Source organism: Pan troglodytes, chromosome 5 (genome assembly GCF_028858775.2).
Source record: "Pan troglodytes isolate AG18354 chromosome 5, NHGRI_mPanTro3-v2.0_pri, whole genome shotgun sequence".
NCBI lineage: Eukaryota > Metazoa > Chordata > Mammalia > Primates > Hominidae > Pan > Pan troglodytes.
The window spans coordinates 84,200,010-84,217,887 of record NC_072403.2 but is presented as its reverse complement, the minus strand read 5'-3'; the positions used below and the strand labels follow the sequence as shown (position 1 = coordinate 84,217,887).

Below are 17,878 nucleotides of genomic sequence, written 5' to 3'. Positions count from 1 at the left end.
GACTTGAGAATTTCTATCCTTGTTTTACTACTAACCAGAAACATATAAGAAAATAATAACTAAACATATTTTAAAATTTTCTTGCTACTCTTGAAATTATTTGGGGAAGGGGTTATATTTGACTAAAGAGAATGATAAAACAATTCCAATTACGATTTTAGAGACTCTATAGTCCTTTCAACTAAAATTTATATTACAAAAGTAAAGGGATACAAGACAGAAATTAAATTTCACTTTTTTCTATTACACATTTTACAAATGTAAAAGAATACACAATTTTAAAGTAAATTCTTAAGGCGCTAAAACAAGGTATATACACACGTGTACCTATTGTTCAATTCCAGAAATAAATATCTCATAAATAAATGAATAGACTCAGATTAGAAAGTTACCTAAAGAAAAGCTTTAAGTAGCCTACTAAGAAGGAGGAGCGGGTTACATTAGTACAACTAAATATTTTTCTTCAGGATTTGTAAAGAGGTAGTATGCAAATGTCTTCTGAATGACTTCTAATTAAAAAGAGATAGCCATTATAAACAAGACTATCAATTATAACTAAGTCTATTAAAATTATAACTAAGTCTATTAAAAGAGTTCCATCACAGTGGAAAAATTAGATGCTTACAGCTAGGAGACAGTGTAACACAACATCAATGAATATATTTGAATTGAAATCAGAATTTATTAATTAAAGTTTTAAGCAAAATTGTCTGTGTACATATATATGTATTTCTTTTTGTTAGGCATCAGGAAATTTATGAATAACATCATTTTTTGTTGTCAAAGTATAATTTAAGGTAAAACATTATATCAAAGAGTAGATTGATTAAAAATGAATGTAGATATACAAAGGAAGTATTCTATTTAAAAATACTTCCTGTTATGAGTTTATAGAAGATTGTTGTTAAACCTATAAATACTATTTATCAGTGGTACTAAGAGGAAAGTGATCCTCCCCTTCGGATAATTCACTGGACCTTATAACATTATCAGCATACTGAAGGTTTCCTGAATAGTCAATAAAATGACTGAACAGCAACAAAAGGGGAAAAGCAGCAGCCAGAAGCAGTTACAAATTACACCACACCATTTGCAACAACATTCATAGAAATATGTGTATGTGTACCCTTGGGTTTATCCACATACGCATATCTCTAAATAGACATGTATAATAAGGGAAGGGGAAATGTAGACAGTTAGCAAAGTGTACATGAATGAATAAACCTGTAAGGCTGTCATGAAACAAAACAAAGTGACTGAAAAAAATCACTAGTACAAATGATAAGAAATTAAGAAAGTCTTTATTTTATACCTTTCTCGTTCTGGTGAATGCAAACTAGTATCTGGTCTCAAGCAGTTGGTACTAGCACTCCTAGCCCTGTCAAGAAAGGGCTGCAGTTCACTAGTGCCAGTGCATTGCATCCAGTGGTAGAAGAGAAAGACAGAGAAAACAAAGAAAGGAAGACCATGTTAGAGAGTAAAGCATAAAATAATGTCCCCTTTACACAAAATGTAGAATCACTGGGATTCCGTTCATAAGGGTGTGAGAGAGTTGACAGAATGACAAGTGTAAAATTTTGTTTAGAAAATGAAGCTAAACAAAGATTATGCTTAAATTGCTTTGCATAATTTTTAAAAGTGTCTCAGACTGAAAAATGAGACTAAATCACACCTACTTATGAAAAAAACTGGATACAGAAAGCACTAAAACAAAATGCCTAAAATTTCATTACCAGGAACAGATGCCACACCAAAACAAAATGAAGGACATCAGAGGAGAAATAATTTTACAACTCAACTTTTTTGGTTCACAACAATAAACAAGGGAAACGGAAGATATCACTTCCAAATGTTCTTACCTAACCAGTATTTCATCAGTAAATCTCAATACTGTTGAGTTAAAGCATTCATGATGAAGGGAAATGTCCTGTCTAGTCACTGATTTGGTCTTAGTATGTGCAGGCAGAATTGAGCTTCACAAATTAAAATTACACAAAAATAAAATAAAATAAATTATAATTAAAATCAACAAGTACAACAATATACAAATGACAAAGCAACTAGAATTCTGACATTTGAGTTAGTAGATGTCATTCAGAGAATTATTCTAGTACTAAGTTTTATAGTTAAAACGATTTTAGATATCATTAATTTAATGTCTCTCACTGTATAATTATTTCAAAAGAATATTTTATTAGAATGTAAATTTCCTATTTAATATTTTATTAGAATGTGAATTTTCTATTTTTAGTAGGCAAGGGATTAGGAATTACTTTATAACTGGGTGGGACTCACTGTTAGGGCTCTTACCTGTAAATATTCCAGTGAGAACTGCTCTGTAATAAAGGCATCTTGGGAGGTAATGTTTTATAGTGCCTAACAAGATGTCTGGAACGTAGCAAAACAAACACGCAGGAAACAGAAAAATATATATGAAACCAATTTTATTAAGATATTCAGAAAGTAGGAGGCCTATAAAGCTATATAGATAAATCTTTTGTCATTTTTTTCTCAAAAGAACCACAATAACTATTTGAAGGGAAGACTACAATTATTAAAATATGAAATCATAGACACTTGACTTCATAAAATACTCAAAATTATTATTTAATTATCTGAATTAGAAAAATACCTGCTAACCAAACTCTATGAATTATCATTGATCAATATGTAAATGTGCTACTTAATCTCTGATTTAATATTATGCCTACTTCTACGAAAGTAAACAACTCATAGCTAAAAGTAAAAATCAACTAATTTATATAATTTTAGAGTTACAATATGACTAAAAGAATTAATGTTCTAAAACAAAACAAAGTGTTGACTAGCATTCCAGGGACAAAGCTGGTCATAGTATCAGACTGCAGCAAAAAAAGGAAACAGAAAAAGGCCAAGAAGTGATTGCAGAGGAGCAAGCTCTTTCTACTTATCAGCTTCTGTCTGGATCCAGACCCAACCACAGGAAATTTTCCTTTGGAAGTAGGGTAAGATAGGCATTAGATGCAAACCAGAATATGGATTTTGAATTGGCAGAAAATTGGCCCAACGGCATCTGATTCCTTTAAAATCTGTGAGGGTTTCTGGACTGTCTATGCCATGAAGGACAAACTAGGTCCAGCTATATATTTTTTTGATAATTTAATAATGTTCTATAAATTTAATTACTAATTATGAAAATCCATCATCTATCTCAGCTAGCAGTAAAGCATAATCAAGAGGGAAGGGAATAAACATTTATCAAAGGCTTCCTAAACATCAAACACCTCACTGGTTTAATCATGTTTATATTAATGATCAAATCAAAGGAAATCCCTTAAAACTTCAGTTAAAAAATGAACTAAAATGCCATTTTCTTTTCTTTTCTTTTTTGAGACAGAGTCTCACTCTTGTTATCTAGGCTGGAGTGCAATGGTGTGATCTTGGCTCACTGCAACCTCTGCCTCCTGGGTTCAGGCAAATCTCCTCTCTCAGCCTCCCAAGTAGCTGGGATTACAAGCACCTGCCACCATGCCCACCTAATTTGTGTGTGTGTGTGTGTGTGTGTGTGTGTTTTAGTAGAGACGGGGTTTCACCATGTTGGCCACACTGGTCTCAAACTCCTGACCTCAAGTGATCTGCCCGCTTCAGCTTCCTCCTGATTAAGTACAAGTTGAGGATAAATTTTACTGAAACTAAGGATTTAGCCTCCTTTCTAGACAGTCGAGTCTTCTTTTCAACTCCTAACCTCAGGCAAATATCTTTAGTAATAGGTTGCTATAAAACTTTTCTAAGCATTGCTTCAAAAGTGATTTTTTTTTCAAGAATGGGATCAACATAGAATGGGAAACAGCTAGAAAATAGCACAAAATGTATAGTCTGAATGTTCAAGTTCCTGCCTTGGCTTTGCCACTTATTGGCTGTGACCTGGGTAATTCGATTAAGTCTCCAAGCCTGTTTCTACATCCACAAAATGTGGGAAATAACTTCCACTTAACAGGGGTGTGTGGTAACATGTACACAATATTTAGGACACAGTAGGATACAGTAAGGCAACTATAGCATTTTCTCTATACTACCACTTCCTCGAGACACGTTTTACAAAAAAAAGGTTGGGAAATTAAACAATTTGGGAGAAAAGAAACTAAACATACAGATTTCTTTAGAACATGACTTTAATATGCTGTGTGTATTAAATTTCAAGGTAGACACTTTCAGTTGCAAAGTTTCCAAAATGTATTTGACTCACAAAAACTCTTATTGGTGAAACATCTCATAGGACAAGTTTTCATATTTTTGGAAAAACTAGTTAAACAGAAGATATCAAATAGATCTGATTTTGAATCCTTACTCTGTTAGTTGTAAAATAAACTTTCTTAGCTTTTTTCCTCATCTCTAAAATCAGGATAATAATATTCATAACATATAATTACTGTCAGGAAATTGACAAAGTACATTAAATATTTAACACCGTGCTTGTTATTAAATAAATGTTATTTTCCTTATGTTTACTAGAGACTAGTAAATCCTCAGATTTTATTTTTATAAGTCCTAAGTGAACATGGTATGATGTATTTTGAAAGCTTTAGATTTTAGCCATGGATAGTTATATAAATAATAAGTGTCCATAGTTTATATGAAACCAAACTATATTATTGATATATCCATATAAAGTTGTTGTTATTTATATGTACATATTTTGACATTCATTTTTATACAGATATAAATTAATGTTTTTATAAATACATGAATATAAACACAGAAGAGATTATATATACATACATGCACATATTTTTGAACTCATGTTGTCTCTATCTCCATACTTTTAGCATTACACATTAGAGAATGAAAGACAGGAAAGAGAAAAGACACTGGTGACATATGTTTCGCACTGACACATTTGGCTAGCTCAGCTTCCTTCCACTCCCTATCTTATTGTCGTAGTACCTGTCCACAGGATGTTATCTGCCTCGCTGAATACTCATTTATTTTTAAATTGTATACATACAAATGTGATTATTTGCTTAAATCAGGAAATGCAAAGTCAACATACAGAGACTATTAAATAGGACTTGTGGAGCTCAGAATTATTAGCAAAGCACCAATCTTAAGGATAAGATTATATAAAATGATGCAACTATTATATAATATTATATAAGTATATAATATTTTACAAGTACAAAATAAGGGAAAGAAAAATATTTTTAGTTATTATATTTAGACCACTGGTGTGAGTATCCTAGAAATATTCACACACTGAGTGCCAGGCACACACTAAGTAGCTTAAAATATAAGGATTTTTTTTGTGTTTGTTTTGTGTGCATGTTTTTTATTTCTTTTGAAGCTTTAGTCACATCAAGAGGAGTGTGAGAAAACTTTCAGAATTAGTAAATAAACCATTATTTTAAGAAACTGTTTGTCAAGAACAAGTAATAATAAACCTGGATAGTTCATGCTTTGACTTTCAGTAGGTTTTTACAATATGCATGATTTTACATTTTTTTCTCAGCAAGCAGAACTAATATTTCCTCGATTTTTTCCTGTGGCACTCCAAGCAAACATGGCAGTAGTTATGAGTAGTATAACTTCAGACTGTAAAAAGTTCAAACAATTTTTATTAGCCCAATTTTGTTTGCATTATTGGGCAGAACTACATATTACACACAGACATAATAAATCATGCATTTGTCTTTGCATCCCAAGTACTGCGGTAATACCTCTTTCTTTCTCTTTCCTCTTGCTTTTTATTGGCTAAAATATTTGAGTTCGATTATTATGTGTTAGTTTGTTTCACTGACTTACTACTTCCTTAACTTCTATATTCATTTCAAATATACATTAAGTATTTATAGAATATGTTCCATGAGTAATCTGTAAGAAGTTTTACTTGGATATGAAATTAAAGATGTAATAAGATTAACATAAAGCATCAGGCTCTAAGCTCCAATTTAGAAGCAAAAATTATATCTTTTGTCGCTTCTAAAGAGGCATTCATACTGTTATATGCCTTTGTGGGAAAGTTTGTACTGCAGCATTTCTGACAACTGGTGGGCTAGGATAGTTAAGATCAGGTTGAATATCTTCACTTTTCATCAAGAAAGAAGCTGAAGCTCAGCCATTAAAAGTGAACTGTTAAAGATTTTATCAAAAGCAAACAGAATATAAACAACAATAAATTCTAAAAGAAAATAAAAAAGGCTAAAACAGAGCAAACTTACAATTATGAAACAATGACACTGCCATACACAGATTAGACCTCTTGTGACTAGACAGGAATATGTGTGGGAAAGTTGGGGGCACTCACAGTGAGCATTTAGAATTTTAATTGCAGAAACTGGTTCCTCAGTTTTAGGAACGCAAACAGTCCCAGAGAGGCCCACCAGTCTCTGGATTTTTGAATCTACAGATGGCAAAGTAGTCAGCCTGAATCGGAACTGAAATATATTTGGAACCTTTTCCATAACCTCAATATAAAACAAAACAAATTTCAAATACTTGGGAAATTTATTTGACTTGCTTGTAATAATACCACTAAGGGAGAGACGGAAGAATAATAGAATGGAAAGAGAGTCATCACACACAGTCACCATTACCAAATCCCTGTATTTACCTGGTAGTATGTAGGCATTCTGCACTTCGTCCTCGTTTTGCTCTGGGCAGCATAAGAAGCTCACTGCACAGACAGGATGGGTGGTGAGTGAAACAGATAAATTATGAGACATGGGTTATGCCAATGGTATGCCAATGAAAACATGAAAAGGGAAGAAACCAGATTGTCTGCACTAGCATATTTGCTTGAGAGGTTAAATAAAAATAAACATAAAAGCATTTAAAAAATTTAAACAATAAAGTACAAATATTATGGTTGAAGTCCTAGCTGTTGCTGATTTGCCATTGTATTTCAAAATGATTTTATAGAATATTAAAACAAAACAAAATTAAATATTCCTCAAATAAGATATACGACTCTGTTTCCAATTATAGACAACTGAGTATTTTTTTAATACTATAAATTTGGCCTGATACTAATGGGAATTCTGAACATTTTTATAACTTTATAACAAATTAAAGCGTGATAGTTTTCTTGGCTTTTATAGCCACTGAAAATGCAATACCATATTATGTTTCTTATTAACCAACTAACAATATAATTGATTAGAATTTTTATTTTACAATTAATACTTTATCTATATCCAAATTAATTTCACTATATTGACTGCCCTGGTCAAGTAGCCCTGTGTTTTCCCTCCTCACCTAAATTCATGGTGGCCCAAATGAATGTTGATAAAATAGCCCTCATTCAACTCAAGCTGAGATGTCTGGAATCCTATTCCTCAGAGCAGCTCTTCATCCTAGTACCTATTGTGACTCCATTCTTGAAGGTCACAACGCTACTTTCCACAGTAGGATGGCAATTAGGTAGATTAAGAAGTTCTACTTTGTGTCCTTGACTCCATGGCGAAAAATTATTTAGCACCACTATCATGACCCTTCTCCTCACTGAAAGTTTCTCCATTTTAAAAAGCCAGAAGAGAATATTCAACAAGGTGGGTATTATAAAACCTTAAATCAGATCCTGAGCTTATAATCAGGCTAATTGTACAGGTATATGGTTACTTCAAGAAGAAAGTCTGTGGGCATGCAGAGCAACAGATTCATAATGTAGACTTATAGTAATTATTTCCGTGAAATATTAGTTCACAAATGCAGAATTAAATCTAAGCACATATCCCCATAAGAACCCATCTCAATAATTTGTATTCTATAGACATTTTCTAGAAAGAGATTTTATGAAAAGAGGTATATAACGGAAACATTATTATTGAAGTTCTCATAGAAACTCTGCAATTAACTTTCAAATGGCATGTATCCACAATGTTTTAAATTATATAAATAACATAATTTTTATGATTACTTCATACCTCAAATATTGTGACCCACAATAAATAAAATATTTGAAAACTCCTTATGCAGACTCCCTTCTATAATTTAGGTCAATATCTAAGTCAACAAGCTGTACCTTTAAAGCTGTCTAAGCATAAATTCTGATTTTGTAAAAGAAATTGGATAATTATAACAATATAATATTAGCCAAATATTTCCTAGAGTTGCATTTCTATTACAATATGTTAACAGTTGTTGCTTGAGAGCAGCTCATTTTTGAGTGATAAATACTTTTACTCTCTAATGTGCTATGCCACAATATCTGTATATATTAAAACAGAACAAAAAATTCATAACGTTGAGATCATAATTTTGACAAATACCTGTCTTGTTCTGATAAATACTGACTATCCACATCTCTGGTTCTATGATCAACTGGACTTCGGGAGGCATCATGGTGTCTGGTTGGAGAACGTGACCTTCTTGTTGGATGAATTTCATCTAAACTCCTAAAATGATTACAAAATTCTTATGTGTCAAATTGTATCATCTTCCCAAAACAGGCAGACAGACTAAAGTGAAGGAACTGAGAGTAATATGCAAGTAAACACTGAAAAGTATTTGCATCATAATCAAAACCTACTTTTAATGAGTTAAGGGTATTTGCTTTCTATGAGTTTTTGCCTGTGGCTGCATTTCTCCAACCTTCTTTCATACTTCTATCAAAATCAATTTTCATCGGCATAATTAATTACAATTTCAGGAGTGTATATCAGAGTAAAATGAAGTAGAGCACTGTATGTTTTATTTATGTTTCCAAGCATTTAAAGTGCTTCAAAGAGACAATCCTAAATCTCTTCAAAGTCCATTCTGTCTCTTAACCTTATCCTCTTCGCCACTTCTCTCCACAATTCTGATTTGTTACAATTTTTTTTCTAACAAGAAAGAAAACTAGCAAAGAGAATACCAGACAATTATTCAAAAACTATTCCTGGGACATAAACAACTTCTGCTCCCTGGGAAATTTCTTCAGATTAAACAACAGACTGTCACATAGGTTGGATAAAGAATAAAAAAAATTTTGCCTACAGTTAATTCTGAAAAAAATAATTTGACCAAACTATTTTTTCATTTCAGTTAGTTTTGCAGCAATTTACACTGCATTATAATAAAAATGTACTGTCAGGGACACTGAGCCCATTTCAAAGCCTACCTCTGTAATGGCACATTTGGTAAACGTGAACGCGGCTTTCCCTGATCATTGCCGCGATGAGGAGATACTGAACGTGAGCGGTGATGAGTTGTTCTTTGCTGTTCTGGCACAGTTAATGTTGTAGATTTACTTTCTCTAGCACTAGACCTATAGCCTACTGGCAAAAGTACACACAGAAAAAATTTAGTCAGTATTCTTCTATAATGCAAACATTAACACAGGAATATAAAATTATTCTAAAGCAGCCATTGATCTATGAAGAATAAATGTCATGCAATCAGTATTAATAGCCTTATCTTCAAAAATATTAAGTATACCTACACAGAGTGTAACATATACATGCATTGAAACAGGTTACAGTTTTGCTCAAAGGAACCATGGAGATAATAATATGAATATGACAGTTGATGCCTCAGACATTACGATGAGTTGGGATACTGTTTCAATTTAAATAATGAATGAGTTCGTGACTTAGCAACACAAATGAAGTGCTTGACATGAAACTATAGTTAATATACAAGTCAATGCTTAGAAGTTTGGTGTCTCTTTAAATTTAAATAAATTCTTCATTTCAATTTTTATTCTAGAGAATAAATTATTTTAGTTGGATTGCAGATGGCCTCTTCAATAAGAAAACAAATATATTGTTCCAGTTTTAATTAACAAAGAAGAGTAGCAGATCTTCACCATTATACTCATTGTGAATTTTGCAAACCACAAATAATACTGCAATTTTCAAATGTAGTATATGACTGAAGATGACTATCACAATAATGTAGAGAAAATGCACCCTTCTAAAGAACCAATCGCCAAATCTGCCTTACACATCTGAAACTACTCCATAATTATTTTAATTAGCATAACTAAGATAATATAGTTAACATATTGCAATTTAAAATAAATTATAACAGTCACTTTTTCCCTGAAGTAAAAAGGTTTATATTGTCTCTGATTTAGTTAAGATAAAACAGTAATCTCAAAACCAAAAGAAGAGTTTAGAGTTTAAAATTTTTTCACAAGGGTAACTGTTTTTTATTATCATAAGGAAAATAAAAAAATTATGTGGCCAAAGTAAAAAAAAAAACTATATTTACAACTACATAAAACATACATAAACCATAAATATGTTAAATTTAACTGGGAAGCTAAAACTGTTGTTCATTTTTTACTTGACAACTCTCACATTATCTCAAAAATATGTTATGAAACATCATGATTAAAGGCAGGCTAATAGTCCCTAGCAGTTTATATATTGTGAATCCATGATCTTATGCCGAATTTTAAGGGACTTCAAACATTTCATTAAGTGTACTTTGACAATATTCAGACTAAAGAAATACAAACATTTTGTCACTCTATAAAAACATGTTTAATATTCATAAATGGTATAATTTATAATTTCAAATACTTTAATTTTTTCTTATCAAAATATCAACTAAGCTATTGAGTTTTGTATAAAAAGTCTGTTATTCAGATGTAATATTATATTGTAATTTTAAGACTAGAAATTATAATATTAAGGCTAGAAAGAGACCAACTAAGTTAACATGTAGTGAATACACTATTAATACATAGCTCATTGTAAAAAAAAAAAGGGTGACTATTTATAAAGACAATTAATCCATAGTCCGAATTACTTAAACATTTTTAATTGCTATCTGGTATCAATTACACAATAATTATGGAAGGCCAATATTGACTTATGAGCCCTATTTCGAGATTTAAGTGAGTATTCAAGGTATATAAATAGATTTTGTATAATTAATTATTACAGAATAAATTTTAGAGAATTTTGGCATCTTGCTGTAAAAGGTATATAAGTGTTTCCTGGATTCTTTGTGGTTATATAGAAATTAATGCCTCTTTTATCCTTTTAACAAGGGACTTTAAGGAAACAAGTGAAATCTTGAAACTTTTAACATATTAACAACTTTTAATGTAACTTAGAAAGTTCTGAATTCAAAAAGTATACTGACGGTAATGTGTACTATTTTGGTGACTCAAAGTCATTTTGAATATAACATATGCTATAATATTCAAAGTTTTAACATTTGACTCTATAGTGAATGACCTTAAATAAATATACGTTTATAGTTCTTTGCATTTTACAAAGAAAAAGTTCTTTGCTTTTTACATTTATAGTTGCTTTTTACAAAAAATTTGATTTTCTTCACATTATGTTTACGTTATTGTTGACAACATGCACTCTATCTTCAGAACCATGACTGGGATTAAATTTTTTTTTTTTTTTTTTTTCAGATGGAGTCTCGCTCTGTCACCCGGGCTGGATGACCTTGGCTCACTGCAACCTCTGCCTCTCGTGTTCAAGTGATTCTCCTGCCTCAGCCTCCTGAATAGATAGGATTACAGGCGTGCGCCACCAGGCCCAGCTAATTTTTGTACTTTTAGTAGAGATGAAATTTCATCACATTGGGCAGGCTGGTCTCGAACTCCTGACCTTGTGATCTGCCCACCTTGGCCTCCCAAAGTGCTGGGATTACAGGTGTGAGCCACCGTGCCCGGCTGGGATGAAACTATTTTATGGTAATCCCAGTGTTTTAGTTGACTCAGGGTTAGAGACTAGAGAATTTTTTTCTCATTTTCTGGTTGAAGTTGCTAGATTCCTCACCTCAGATGAGGGCATTCTGTATATGGTTATTTTTGTTCTTCTTAACTAGCTAAAATTATTTACTTTAAATAACAATAAGGCTATAACTACAAAGTTAATAAAATGTGGCTCTGGCAGTCTCAACTGCTGAAAACCCGCTATATTTCCCTAACTGGAAAAAGATAGTAAACACATCAAATAAAAACAGAGAATTTCGTGTTCTAGAAAAGCCAAGGCATTAGGAAGTTTAAGTTTTGGCTGTAGTAGAACATTTTGTACAGAGCTTTTGAGCTTCTCTAGATAATAAACAACCAGGAACTTCCTTGAGTACATTAAACATATATAGAAGACGACTTCCATATCTAAACAAATTTTTTCTTCATATTGGATGCTAGGAAACGTAGACGCAAATTTGTAACCAACATCTAAAAGTACATAAGAATGCACTGTGCTAACTTATCACCTCACTTTATTTTAGCCTCTTGCCCTTATTTTACTGACTCATCTTTCCTCTTCATTTAAAATGTATTGCATGTTACTATGTGACTAGTTATATTTGCCATACAAATACTACCACATAATTACAATGGATCAATGAAGAGTATATCTGAAAATATTAATGAATTACATGCTCTCCTTTAATTTATGAGGAGATCTTTGAAACATAAAATATTACTTATCAGTTTTATAAGTTACTAGTCATATTCTATTAAAGTTTGACTCATTACATTTTTAAATGCTAAATAAAAATGAATAATATTATTTGAAAAATACTGCTTTGTATGATAACAGAGATTATGCATGTTTGCAAACACTTTGAGGGACATGGTATATTTCAGTATGGAATATAAGTATATTTAGAATTCAGTGCTCCTTGGTGGTACTCAAGCACTAATCCCATCTCTAGTGGATTCCATAACTCACTTTGACTTCTCACAAGGCGTTATCCATGTTGCTCTCTCAGAGAAAGAGGAAGAAACTCATCATTTGTGCAAGCATTTATTTAATTGGCCATTTATTTATTCATCATTTACTTCCCTGTCTCATAACTAAAAATATGAAATTTCAGGTGAATAAAATTTGGGAACCACTCACCGAAGCAAACTCTATTTAGATAAATTGGTAATGACAACATTAAGGCTGACTAATAGTTAAGATTCTGTTAGAGGTGATGATTTTTCTACCAGGTATAATCTAATTCCTATTTGAATATCCCAAATGAATTTAAATTTATAATCACTTTACTCTTTGAATTTCATGACAAACTAATATGATGTTACATTTTGTGTGAACCTTTCTGTTGAGAATGTGTGTAATTACTATGGCCTTCTAAGAAATAAAAACAGAGAGCAAAAATGAATTTCTCTCCAGTATGATCTAAATCTCTCACTGATACACTGACATCAAAGGTTAATATATAAGTATATAGATTTTCACAGCACTAGATTTATAATAATAAATTTAACAATATTTTCTACTTTCACACAGTGATTAAATACTACATTTTTGGCCAGGCATGGTGGCTCACACCTGTAATCCCAGCACTTTGGGAGGCCGAGGTGGGCGGATCATGAGGTCAAGAGAACAAGACCATCCTGGCCAACACGGTGAAATCCAGTCTCTACTGAAAACATAAAAATTAGCTGTATATGGTGGTGCACACCTGTAGTCCCAGCTACTCGGGAGGCTGAGGCAGGAGAATCACTTGAACCTGGGAGGTGGAGGGTGCAGTGAGCTGAGATTGTGCCACTGTACTCCAGCCTAGCGACAGAGTGAGACTCCGTCTCAAATTAATAAATAAATAACTACCATATATTCTCTGAATTATAGGGAACAAATGAAACCTGATTTTAGAGAACTCTCCATAATTTTCTCCCAGTTTTAATAGTTGTATGCATCTCTCCAAACTGTGAAGTTAGTATCATAGAATCTACCAATTTGAGCAAAACCATTGCCCTCAAATTAAGTACACTGCCATCTGAGAAATTATGTAAATAAAGGGCATACATATCAAGGGCATATATATATATATACTGTCTTTAAAAACTGCCTTTAAAATTCATATTTATACATTTTAAGACTGTCTCTTTCATTTCTTCTTATTTGCATATTTACTTCTCCTCTCATTAGTAAATTTTTAAAAAGTATAGAATTAGTGCCAAGAAAGTAAGTCTTTACCACTTGATTTTACACTTTTCTGACAGAAGTCAGATGAGAAACATTTAAACCCTACAACATCACAAAAGTTTTACTAACTTACACAATGACAAAGAGATGTTCACTTCAAATTAATACTTAATCTTTCTTAAACATATTATTGTATTAAAACATATACACACATTCTAGGTATAATCAGTGGGAACACATCACAAAAGCTTTAAAAGTTACAGCCATGCCACATGCAATTTTAAACCCCGCCATGCACCTTTCTCAGTATATTCCATGGAGGGCTACATTATTTTCAGAAATGGTGGAAGGAAAATCATAGAAATGCAAATATAAAACACAGAAAAATGGAATTTTTATTTAATAACCCCATCTTTTCAAAATAAAATTCGTATTTTCACTTACGCTCAGAGCATTGTGAAATAATGATTTGTTTCACTAGTTAGACATGTTTCTACAGAAGAACCTCACTATGGGAATGCTAATTAGTAGAGACTAGTCCATTTAAAACTTTCTTAATAATTTGAAATGTAAGTCACCATGGAATAATATAATACTGATTTCTCTGTGCTATAAATCTTCAGTTTAGTATCCTAAAGAGGTCTGGAAGCTGACAGAGAAAACAAGCAAAGCAGCACAGTGAAGCAGGGTCATGCTCCTCACCCACGCACCTGGAGGAACTACGCCAATACCATCATCAACCTCATAATCTGAGATGTCACTATCACTGATTCGCTGAGATCCTGCACAACAGTAAGGCAAAGAGATACTTCTGTGTCTGGTTGGTTTATGAAACGTAAAGAGCACTGTCAAACTTTTTTTAAAAAGTGAATTGCATTATTACTGAAAACTTATGAAGACTAATACAGTAAACACTGAGCTAATTTTAAAAGAAATGTTTGTTCTCTAAGGATAACATTTTATCAGTATTTTTTTCCTCATTACACCAAAGACATATAGAAACAAGGGGACTTCACAGAATAAGATTTTCAGATTAATTCTTTAATCAAAATATTATACTAAAAGCCTTCAGCACAGTATATACAGTACATTGTTTTCTACACAATTAAGTGCTTTCCTCTGCAGTTCAGAGATAATAGGGCTGAGTGGAAAGGTTCAGAGACATTTCTTGGCTGGAGCTCTATTCAGCCTATATTAATGAAAAAACATCAGGGCCCTTTATAAAATATTTATGTTTAGCTCCCCAAATTAGTCATTATACTTCATTAAACATTAACTTTGAGGAAATTACTGATCAGGGAAGCATCAACATGAAATATTTAATTATGTGAGAAAAATAATTTAGTTCCAGGTTACCAAAATGAGGCTTCTTTCAGCTGTTAACTTAGAAATGTAGTTATGACACAAAAATTAATAAGTACAGAAAAAAATAGCTTTTCCCAATCACTAGATGAATAGCAATAAACATACCTTCTAATATTTTAAACAACATTTCTTATGAATAACTATTAAAATATCTTTGAACTGGCTGGGCATGGTGGCTCACGCCTGTAATCCCAGCACTTTGGGAGGCCGAGCCGGATGGATCACAAGGTCAGGAGTTCAAGATCAGGCTGGCCAAAATGGTGAAACCCCATCTCTACTAAATATACAAAAATAAATTAGCCAGGCGTGGTGGCGCACTTCTGTAATCCTAGCTACTCCAGTGGCTGAGGCAGGAGAATTGCTTAAACCCGGGAGGTGCAGGTTGCAGTGAGCCGAGATCACGCCAACGCACTCCAGCCTGGGCAACAGAGTGAGACTCTCTCTCGGTGGGGGAGAAAAAATCTTTGAACTATAAAGTTATTAAGACTTCACAGGTGGCAACTCACCAGTGATGACAGAAATTATTCCATCAGTCAATAACCAACAGCTCAACTGGCCCTGTGCAAGAATTTTAATTCAGAGGTTTTTGGCTTGCAGCTCTGCAATTACTCTGCTATGCTATCTACATTATTTTCATTGTGAAAATGTAGAAATAGTTTTGCCAAGTTTCTTCATAAAGATGAACAATTTTCCAGTATTTTGATCTCTAATAAAACATTTAAAAAATCTTGAATTATTAATCACTAATTAGATCATTACAGCATAATTACTTTGTGGCAACTAAAAGGACCTTAACCTACTTTGTAGCTTTTTGCTAGAGCTTTCTCCATGAATATGTCGCCTTGGCATGAAAGGTGATGGCTGAGGCAGAGGTAGTGAAGACTCATCATGTGTCTGAAGTTTATACCAATGCGGTTCATCATCTAAAAGCGCTGTCTCCAATTCTATGAGGATCTGAGAGGGTAATTCTCAAATTAAATCAAGTACCTTTATCAAAACATAATGTAATAGTAATCATAATAAATATCACAACACTTTATTAACTATTTGACTTGAGTTTTTAAAATATACATCACCTCTCCAAGAAATTCACTTTCTTCTTCTTGCACTCTTGGTTGGTCCCACACAGTTATTTCTAACATTCGTTCTCTAAAATCTCTACGATGTACATGTGAATAGACAAAAGTTTGGTTCCATTTTGGTTCTAGTATTTTCTTTACTGTTTTGGTCCTCCTTTTACTTTTATCACTGAAAAATAAGTATGTTTTGTAAATGAAAAAGCAAGTACATGCTGCCATCTACTGTAGTTACATGTAACACTGCCATTGATATTTATATTATTTTAACTAATAACTCATTGAAAGTCTATAAAAAGATAATAGAGTTTAATAATATTCTAACTTCAATTACAATATAAGCAGTAGTTGTAATTATAGGGACACATACAAAGGTACATTCTAAATGATGTGTCGCTATCAAAGACTAATATACCTATAAACAAGGTAATAGATTTTTTTAATTGACAGATTATTTTCAACTATTTCCAACACAATTTCCAACACTTGAGGGACTTCTTTTTTCAGAGATAATGTACTTTTATCTCCTCAGAATTAGCTATTATATTTTTTAAAAACATCCCAAAAGAGAAAATTCTACCTTTTCTATTAGTACAGATTTTAAGATTTTTTTTTTCTAAAATTATTCACTACCTTCTATCTGGAAGAAAATACATTTTTACATAGGGATTTCGAGGACGTCCATCTACTCTAGCAGGTAGATCTGTTGCTTGCAGAACATTTACAATCAGCTGGTGTCCCACTTTATCATACCACAACTTCACCTAGGAGCAATGAGGAAAGGAATTATTTGTAAAAATCATGAGGCATTACAATTTTACATAAAACAAAATTAAAGTTATATTTAAATGAGGAAATTTTGAATTACAATATAATGCAATTACAGATATTTCTAAAAACACATCAATTTGAAAGCATAAACACACAGAACTTTACTTTTCTCTTTGAGTACTTTAAACATAACCTACAACTGGCAGGCCTTCAGTGTTACTGTATATTCTCACATATCATTTTATAAAATAAAACTAATAATAATTTTTCCAAAAAACTAAGGGAAGAGGGAGACATAAAATCATTATTACTGTTCTTAAATGTTAAAAATAAGAGTTTGAAGATTATATGTGTCTAAATTATTATAGCGTGACTAAATGCTTTCTCTGGTGTCACAGGTAGTTAAAATTAAAAAAAAAACCAAGAGTTTGGACATTAGGAATAAGAAATACAAAGAATTAGAAGAGATCATAAAACATATTTACTGTGGGCCTATTTTATACAGGCACCGTTAAGTATTTCCTGGTATTTTTTCTCACTTATTTTTTTATTTTTTAGAGACATGGTCTCACTCTGTCACAGGCTGGAATGCAGTGGCATGATCATAGCTCACTGCAGCCTCAAACTGCTGGAACCAACAATTCTCCCAGTTCAGCCTCCCAAGTAGATGGAACCACAGGTGTACATCATCATGTCTGGCCATTTTTTTAAATTTTTTGTGGAATCGGGGGTCTTGCTATGTTGCCAGGCTGGTCTTGAACTCTTCAGTCTCTCAAAGTGCTGGGATTAAAGGTGTGAACCACTGCACCAAGCCGTCATTTAATTTTTAGAATTAAACTATTACAGGTTATCTTTCAT

The 17,878-nt window shown here is 32.4% G+C and overlaps 1 protein-coding gene across 50 annotated transcripts in view; it reads right to left on the bottom strand.

The window, feature by feature from the left end:
- The window catches only part of RIMS1 (regulating synaptic membrane exocytosis 1), a 517,655-nt gene that overhangs the window by 135,446 nt on the left and 364,331 nt on the right, over window positions 1-17,878 (bottom strand). For 23 of the 50 annotated variants that reach the window (XR_010158065.1, XM_016955814.3, XM_016955798.3 and 20 more), the window contains 8 exons: window positions 16,883-17,013; window positions 16,250-16,421; window positions 15,974-16,127; window positions 14,519-14,590; window positions 9,074-9,230; window positions 8,244-8,369; window positions 6,587-6,649; window positions 1,313-1,402 (listed from right to left, as the gene is read on the bottom strand). Coding sequence is in view for 48 of the 50 variants with exons in the window: in XM_016955814.3 (XP_016811303.1) it covers window positions 1,313-1,402; window positions 6,587-6,649; window positions 8,244-8,369; window positions 9,074-9,230; window positions 14,519-14,590; window positions 15,974-16,127; window positions 16,250-16,421; window positions 16,883-17,013 (965 nt within the window). In the remaining 2 variants the exon portion in view is untranslated. Of the gene's footprint in view, window positions 1-1,312; window positions 1,403-6,586; window positions 6,650-8,243; window positions 8,370-9,073; window positions 9,231-14,518; window positions 14,591-15,973; window positions 16,128-16,249; window positions 16,422-16,882; window positions 17,014-17,878 lie in introns of those variants that run through there. The other 27 variants (XM_016955796.3, XM_024357268.2, XM_024357271.2 and 24 more) reach the window with 6 other exon arrangements.